Source organism: Physella acuta, unplaced genomic scaffold, assembly GCF_028476545.2.
Source record: "Physella acuta isolate Inbredline_101_S28 unplaced genomic scaffold, ASM2847654v3 ptg000608l, whole genome shotgun sequence".
NCBI classification, from domain to species: domain Eukaryota; kingdom Metazoa; phylum Mollusca; class Gastropoda; family Physidae; genus Physella; species Physella acuta.
The window spans coordinates 642,728-651,882 of record NW_026732127.1 but is presented as its reverse complement, the minus strand read 5'-3'; the positions used below and the strand labels follow the sequence as shown (position 1 = coordinate 651,882).

The following is a 9,155-nucleotide window of genomic DNA, read 5'->3' as shown; positions in this document are numbered from 1 at the left end:
CCAGGGGTTCTAACTCGTGTGTAAATATTCCACCTAGCAAGCCTGTAAAACATACCAGGGGTTCTAACTCGTGTGTAAATATTCCACCTAGCAAGCCTGTAAAACATACCAGGGGTTCTAACTCGTGTGTAAATATTCCACCTGGCAAGCCTGTAAAACATACCAGGGGTTCTAACTCGTGTGTAAATATTCCACCTGGCAAGCCTGTAAAAAATACCAGGGGTTCTAACTCGTGTGTAAATATTCCACCTGGCAAGCCTGTAAAACATACCAGGGGTTCTAACTCGTGTGTAAATATTCCACCTGGCAAGCCTGTAAAACATACCAGGGGTTCTAACTCGTGTGTAAATATTCCACCTAGCAAGCCTATTACCTCCTGTAACAAACGTTGGCCACTTTTGACACCTATGTAACAATCTATGTTGTGGTGGCGACTATTTTTGACACCTATGTAACAATCTATGTTGTGGTGGCGACTATTTTTGACACCTATGTAACAATCTATGTTGTGGTGGCGACTATTTTTGACACCTATGTAACAATCTATGTTGTGGTGGCGACTATTTTTGACACCTATGTAACAATCTATGTTGTGGTGGCGACTATTTTTGACACCTATGTAACAATCTATGTTGTGGTGGCGACTATTTTTGACACCTATGTAACAATCTATGTTGTGGTGGCGACTATTTTTGACACCTATGTAACAATCTATGTTGTGGTGGCGACTATTTTTGACACCTATGTAACAATCTATGTTGTGGTGGCGACTATTTTTGACACCTATGTAACAATCTATGTTGTGGTGGCGACAACTAGATGTTATTGGGAGTTCTTTCTGTCAAAGATAGTTGATGAACGGCTGTTTCATTTCACAACTTTATTTACAATAGTCAAATCCACAAAGAATACAGCTCATTTAGTAATCAAACATCCACCGTTGAATATAGCACATATATATATATAACAAGCTTACTTTCCTCAATATAAATATAATCAATAAAATCATTCTTTGCTTAAACATGTTAAAGTTAAAGAAATCAAATTTGTTTATTATATTTTGATCAGCTTCAAATTATAAAGGATTTTTATTTTTTGTTTTCACCTTTTTAGGAAGGGGAAAGGTTTCGCTGTCTCTTTGCCCACCTTATGAAAGAGGTGGCAGAAAGAATATGTTGTATATGTTCTGGTTATATGTGCGAGAAAGTAAAAAAACTAATGTTTTTCATCACTCAGGGTTGGTGTCTATCATGCGTATTGCATGTATCATTATGTGCATATTACGTGTGTATCACTATGTTCAAATCATTTCTTGTGGACTCATTAACACACTGCCCACTTCTTCAATGGTGAAGTGATACCTACAGAAACAAGGTGGATTTGCAAACTCGCTGTGGTTCATGTAGAAAGAAGAAAAAAAACACTTCCTTTTTATACAACTAACTCGCTGTGACATCTCGCCTGAATTAAAGAGAGTTCTGACACTTTTCTTGTTGGAGAAGAAAACAGAGTAAAGATATTCTTACACGTTATTTACAAAGTTTTATTTCTGAAGCATGAGTAAACAACAGCAAAAGTTGGCTGATTATATATACAATAAAACAACAGCATCTGTTTATAATATTATAGTCTACTCTCAATGTGTCATGCACTGGAGTAGTGTCTTGTATTACACATGTGACATTGTTTTATTGGACTAGAGTGTTTTACAAATTATTTTATAAAAAAACGAACAAATACACAAACATTCCGATATTCTATCTCTCTCCCTCACATACACACACACCTAGATTTTATTAAACGTTGATAGACTTATGCATAATTACAATACTTTCTTTGTACAAGGTATATGAGACATAATTGTTTGCTACCTGTATGGGGAACATATAGCGTAAAATAAAACAAAAATATTAACATATCTCGAGTATGTTCATTTCTGACTTGATTTGCTTTTACTTTCGTTTGTGACTTTGACTTTTGTTGTGACTGTGGTTGTTGCTGTGGTTGTATGACTCGTTGCTAATGTGAATGTTGTTGTTGGTACAACTGTGGTTGTTGGTATGACAGTGTTGTATTTTTTTAATGCTAATGTGGTTGTTGGTATGACAGTGTTGTATTTTTTTAATGCTAATGTGGTTGTTGGTGTGACAGTGTTGTATTTTTTTAATGCTAATGTGGTTGTTGGTGTGACAGTGTTGTATTTTTTTAATGCTAATGTGGTTGTTGGTGTGACAGTGTTGTATTTTTTTAATGCTAATGTGGTTGTTGGTGTGACAGTGTTTTTTATGCTAATGTGGTTGTTTATGTCAGTGTGGTTTGTGGTGTAAGGAATTAGTCTTTGTGGGGATTTTTTTCAGGTTAGACTTAGAGTACATTCATAGTTCTGCTTGCTATGATGAAACTACTTGTCTTAAGTCTCCGTTTGCTACAAACTTTGAGTATATAGTGCACAATGCTATAAGACTCGACTACAAAACAGCACAGTGTGTCGGGTATTTCATTTGTTTTTTTCTCCGTCGTAAACTCGCCTTGGCTAGGTATTCGATCACCTCCCTCAAACCAAGGTTGTGTAAGGCAGAGCACTCGAAATATTTCAAAGCTCGAATTGTTTTAGCGAGTGATTTCCCTTCTTTCTTCGATACAAACTGAAATAACAAAAATACATTAATCGACGTTTGGATTGATCTTTTTTCTAAATTATAAAATTGTTAATTCATTGACAAAATAATTTTAAAGACAATGAATTTTTTTTAAAAACTGCTTTTATTTTTTGCAATAAAAAATGCTTTAGCTATACAAGGCCAACGTCGATGAAATACTGAGTTGTTTATGTTGCCTATAGATGGGCTACCACTGAAGACATTAAGAGGATGGTTAACCGTAGCAGGAAAATTAGCAGCAATTGCTACTGGAGTTTATAGAGCATGAACATAGGCATGTAGCCTGTAGCTACCTAGTACCACCTGACAAAATCTCTCTACCTGTCCAAGACTGATGACGTCAGCCTGCAGCCTAAGGTCTAGTTTGGTGCCGACCAGTATGACGTGGGCGTGTCTAGCGTGTGAGCGGACCTCAGGAAACCACTGGAAGTACACGTCAATCAAAAGTGGGCGTGGTTTGGTCAACTTGTAATTCAAATGTAAGCGTGGTTTGGTCAACTTGTTAGTCAAAAGTAGGCGGGTTTAGGTCAACTTGTCAGTCAAAAGTGGGCGTGGTTAGGTCAACTTGTCATTCAAAAGTGGGCGTGGTTTGGTCAACTTGTCCCTATCATCTGTCACCTATCACCCCGTCCCCCACCCCCAGTTTAGGTGTGTGGTGTGTGGGGATGTGGTGTGGTGATGGGTGAGTGGTGTCGTAAGTACTGTGATGTGTTTAATGTGTGTGGTGTGTGAGGGTGGTGTTCAATGTTGTGTGTTGTGCTGTGATGTGTGGTGTCGTGAGTACTGTGATGTGCTTAATGTGTGTGGTGTGTGGGGATGTGTGCAGTGTTGTGTGTGGTGTGGTGTCGTGAGTACAATGATGTGTGGTGTCGTGAGTACTGTGATGTGTGGTGTCGTGAGTACTGTGATGTGTGGTGTCGTGAGTACTGTGATGTGTGGTGTCGTGAGTACTGTGATGTGTGGTGTCGTGAGTACTGTGATGTGTGGTGTCGTGAGTACTGTGATGTGTGGTGTCGTGAGTACTGTGATGTGTGGTGTGGTGAGTCTTGTGATGTGTGGTGTCGTGAGTCGTTTGTGCACGTGCTAGGACTGCCGATGTACTCACCTTAGACCTGACGTTGTCGGCACTGTCTCTGTTATTTATAGCGAAGCAGATTATAACAACATCCTAAATAAAATAGAAGGATCTTGATAACATCCTAAGTCAAATAGGTCACGCCAACATCCTAATCAAATAGATCACGACAACATCATAAGTCAAATAGACAGATCACGTTAACATCATAAGTCAAATAAACAGATCACGACAACATCCTAATCCAATGGACAGCGTTAATGAACAGATTTAGTGATAGTTAAAATAAGATACACCACAATAGACTAGTTTGGTCAGGTTACTAGTTAAAATAAGATACACCACAATACACTAGTTTGGTCAGGTTACTAGTTAAAATAAGATACACCACAATACACTAGTTTGGTCAGGTACCTACCACCCCTTCATATTCCAGAAACCTACTTAAACCTACCACCCCCTCATATCCCAGAAACCTACTTAAACATGAACCTACCACCCCCTCATATTCCAGAAACCTACTTAAACCTACCACCCCCTCATATTCCAGAAACCTACTTAAACCTACCACCCCCTCATATTCCAGAAACCTACTTAAACCTACCACCCCCTCATATTCCAGAAACCTACTTAAACCTACCACCCCCTCATATTCCAGAAACCTACTTAAACCTACCACCCCCTCATATTCCAGAAACCTACTTAAACCTACCACCCCCTCATATTCCAGAAACCTACTTAAACCTACCACCCCCTCATATTCCAGAAACCTACTTAAACCTACCACACCCTCATATTCCAGAAACCTACTTAAAACTACCACCCCCTCATATTCCAGAAACCTACTTAAACCTACCACCCCCTCATATTCCAGAAACCTACTTAAACCTACCACCCCCTCATATTCCAGAAACCTACTTAAACCTACCACCCCCTCATATTCCAGAAATCTACTTAAACCTACCACCCCCTCATATTCCAGAAACCTACTTAAACCTACCACCCCCTCATATTCCAGAAACCTACTTAAACCTACCACCCCCTCATATTCCAGAAACCTCAGACGGTCGTAGTCGTCACACCCTGATGAATCCCATAGGTCGAGACAAATGTGTTTTTCTAGAAACTTCACCTCATATGGCGTTTTCTGGAACCTGCAAGCGATATATCAACATAATTATGTAACTATTACTTGTACAATATGTCATAACTTTCATATTTTATCAACACCGTTTAAACGTTAAAAGTTAATCATATGTTGACATATTTTACCAGTGATAGTAGACCACATTTTAAAATAATTCGTTTTAAATCTTGAAATTAAGAGTAAAACTTGTTGATGCATTCAAAGAACATTGATAGTTTTTTAAACAACAAAACAAATAGGTTCGTTAAACTGGTCGAAATGTAGCTCAGACGTTTCGACCTTAATGAGTGAACGAGGAATCAGGTTCAACAAATGATTGTAACGAGTAGAAAACGTTGCTTGTGTTCCTGAAATAGATTATGATGCAAACGTATAAGCAATTCTTTGACTTACTGGAACGGTGCAGTTTCTGTGGGGAACATGCCAGTGAAGTAAGTGTGGAGTAAGGGAGACTTGCCTACACCGCTGAAATATAGGGATAGGACGTATAGTGTTGTCATGGGGAGGTGTTGTTGTATTTATGGTGTTGTGATGCTGTGGTCTTGTGATGTTGTGGTGTTGTGGTGATGTGGTGATGTGATGTTGAGATGATGTGATGTTGTGGTGATGTGATGTTGAGATGATGTGATGTTGTGGTGATGTGATGTTGTGGTGATTTGGCTATGTGATGTTGTGGTGTGTGTGTTGTGGCAATGTGATGTGATGTTGTGATGATGCAGTGGTGTGTAATGTTATGGTGATGTGGTTATGTGATGATGTTGTGGTGATGTGGTGATGTGGTGATGTGATTTGATGTTGTGGTGGTGTTGTAATGTTGTGGTGATGTGGTGATGTTTTGTTGATTTGGTGATGTGGTGATGTGGTTATGTTGTGGTGATGTTGTGGTGATGAGATGATGTTGAGGTGATGTGGTGTTGTGGTGATGTGATGTTGTGATGTTGTGGTGATGTGGTGATGTGGTGTACTCACCTGTCACCGACCACTAAACATTTTTTACACCTGGGCAGCGGTGTTTCGTTCTGTGACATCATGTGTTGATATTGTGACGGGTCTGTGTTGATATAATTCTGTGAACAAAGTGTCATGTTATCCAGTATGTTCTTGGTTGCATGAAAAAACCCCCACAATCATATCAAAGCTGTCTTGTAATGAACCTATTGAAATGTGTGTCGCGTGAGTGCGATGTGTGTGTTGCTATATTTAAACACCGTGTAGTTCAAAGATCAGATGATCGAGAGTATCTCCCCCTGGTTGCTACACAATTGATTTGTTCACTGGGGGATTTGATCTTCATCGGATGAGTGAGAACCTGTTTCCTGCGGATCTGACTCACACACACACACACATTCACACACTCACACGCACACACACACACATGCACACACTCAGACACATACCCACACATGCAAACACTCATACAGACACATGTGGCTTACACTCAATTTCACACATATATACAGCCATACACCAGTGGCGGAACTAGAAAAATTGGGCCACCCCGCAAAAAAAACTTTTGGGCCCCATAGTTATTTATATATATATATATATATATATATATATATATATATATATATATATATATATATATATATATATATATATATATATATATATATATATATATATATATATATTAACAGTATTGGAAAATACGAACATAGAATACTCAATACGAGCTTGTTCGAAATTTGAAAATATAAAAAATTCTTAGTTTATATTTTACAATTAAAACATGATACATCTACTTTTTTTTTTTTATTTTTTTTATTTTATTTTTTTTTTTTTTAAATTTTTGTGAGTGCTATTAGTCTGGTTTGAAATTCTCTATTTCAATGTCTAACAAAATTTCATTGCTACTTTGCATTCAAAAGAATATGAAGCATGAAAGCTTTGTATGTGTAATGGTTTCTCACCTTATGTTTATTTTAAAGTTTTTTTTTATTTATATTATTAGTTTTTAATACATTTTCTTTTTATTCAATGTCATTCTTTATTATGTTTTTTTAATATTAATTAAGAGAGGTAATTGCTTTTTAATTTGTTTAGTGCAAATCTATTTAAAGTTTCTTAAAAAACACACATATTTGACTTTCTAAAAAAGGGAAATAAGTCATGGAAGTGGTTTGATCGATTGCCTATCTTTCACACTACAGCTTAGGCATATTTTTTTGTTGTTACGCAACACCATGTGTTAACTACTGTATAACATCACTACTGTAGTAGATCTGTTTGTTATATACAAAAGCTTTTACCGTCAAGTCAAAAATGCAAGAAAATTATTTCTTTAACTATAAAAAATGTATTATGGTCGGCTATGGGCCCCTAAATGGTGTGGGCCCCCCCGCATTGCGGGGTCTGGCGGCACTGTAGTTCCGCCCCTGCCATACACTCCCTCACACACGTACTCAAACTCAAACTCAAACACACACATACACCCACTCCTACACACATACAGATACGAACTCTCTCACACACAAACATTCCCACACATGAATACTACACTCATACAAACACACATACACATACAGGCATGCTTACACACACTGGATGAGTTAATTTAATTCTTAGAAAGTTTTAAGCTCAACTTAGTAAACAGAAGTAAATTATAAATCTACGTGTACAGCTGACACGTGTGTACAGCCTGCACGTGTGTACAGTTGGCCGTGTGTACATGGGCCGTGTGTACAGTTGGCCGTGTGTACATGGGCCGTGTGTACAGTTGGCCGTGTGTACATGGGCCGTGTGTACAGTTGGCCGTGTGTACATGGGCCGTGTGTACAGATGACCTTGTGTACAGTTGGCCCAGTGTACAGTTGGCCCAGTGTACAGTTGGCCCAGTGTACAGTTGGCCCAGTGTACAGTTGGCCCAGTGTACAGTTGGCCCAGTGTACAGTTGGCCCAGTGTACAGTTGGCCCAGTGTACAGTTGGCCCAGTGTACAGTTGGCCCTGTGTACAGTTGGCCCTGTGTACAGTTGGCCCAGTGTACAGTTGGCCCAGTGTACAGTTGGCCCAGTGTACAGTTGGCCCAGTGTACAGTTGGCCCAGTGTACAGTTGGCCCAGTGTACAGTTGGCCCAGTGTACAGTTGGCCCAGGGTACAGTTGGCCCAGGGTACAGTTGGCCCAGTGTACAGTTGGCCCAGTGTACAGTTGGCCCAGTGTACAGTTGGCCCAGTGTACAGTTGGCCCAGTGTACAGTTGGCCCAGTGTACAGTTGGCCCAGTGTACAGTTGGCCCAGTGTACAGTTGGCCCAGTGTACAGTTGGCCCAGTGTACAGTTGGCCCAGTGTACAGTTGGCCTTGTGTACAGTTGGCCTTATGTACAGTTTCATCAGTACTTGATAGTTGTATAAAGTCAGACAGCAAAACTAAGGCTTAGATTTTTATGCATATATACATGCCTAATTTACACTATTAAAACATCAATATGATATTTTATATATGTATCGCTTATAATAAAATGTCAAGTAAGTTAATCATGCGCTGTCTTAAGCCTCATTTCTTAATGTGTGTGTACTAATCAACTCATTAACATACCTGACCGTTGAAGGTAGCTCTGTCTAGCCACTGGTGTCTAATAAAAGGATGTTGATCTCTGAGTAGCAGCACCGGTCATCTAATTGCACATTGCCTTCTGACAGTCTATAGCAGACAAACTCTGTCTAGTAGATTAAATTCCGTCTAGTAGACTAACTCCGTGTAGTAGACAAACTCTGTCTAGTAGACTGTGTGTGGTAGAGACCGTGTGTAGCAGACTGACTGTGTGTAGCAGACTGACTGTGTAAGAGACAACTGTGTACCCGTGTATGTCCGTGTCGTACACAAGTCGTATTGGTGTGTTCAAGAGATCCCTGACGACCAATCAACTTCGACTAACTCCAGACTAAGAAACTTTAATCCGGGAATTCATTTACGCCGTCTTGTGCTATTTTTAGCTTAAGTGGTGACAGACGTCATAGTGGCGGTAACACAATTTAATTGGGTTTAAAGCACTACCGCTACACAATCTTACTCATGTCAACATGTCTATTGGTATATACATGGGGTGGGTGAACTATCCTGCCGCTGGGGGGGGGGGGCAGCTAATTATATGGTACGAAATTCGACTACGAATAAACAACGTAGATCATTTTTTTTCCTAAGTATTTTTTTAGTGCCGTAAAATAAAATTCGGGGGGGGGGGGGGGGGGGGGCTTCCGCCACTAGCTTTGAGAATTTTTGAATAAAAGTCCTACAGCAGATATGATAAAAAATACTTTTTAACTTTTTAAGAA

At 39.3% G+C, this 9,155-nt stretch overlaps 1 protein-coding gene across 2 annotated transcripts; it reads right to left on the bottom strand.

Moving 5' to 3' along the window:
- Positions 1–1,541: 1,541 nt before the first annotated feature.
- On the bottom strand, positions 1,542–8,856 carry LOC131947845 (ras-related protein ced-10). 2 transcript variants are annotated; one of them, XM_059309210.1, is made up of 8 exons: positions 8,419–8,856; positions 5,852–5,949; positions 5,276–5,347; positions 4,794–4,889; positions 4,664–4,685; positions 3,766–3,828; positions 2,982–3,083; positions 1,542–2,645 (listed from the first exon to the last, which is right to left on the bottom strand). In XM_059309210.1, the coding sequence occupies exons 2-8, from the start codon at positions 5,911–5,913 to the stop codon at positions 2,469–2,471; spliced, it is 594 nt and encodes a 197-aa protein (XP_059165193.1). In that variant the 5' UTR covers positions 5,914–5,949; positions 8,419–8,856; the 3' UTR covers positions 1,542–2,468. The 2 variants fall into 2 exon arrangements, with proteins under 2 accessions (XP_059165193.1, XP_059165192.1); XM_059309209.1 differs by lacking the exon at positions 4,664–4,685 and having other exon boundaries at positions 4,772–4,889; positions 8,419–8,854.
- Between the last annotated feature and the right edge of the window lie 299 nt (positions 8,857–9,155).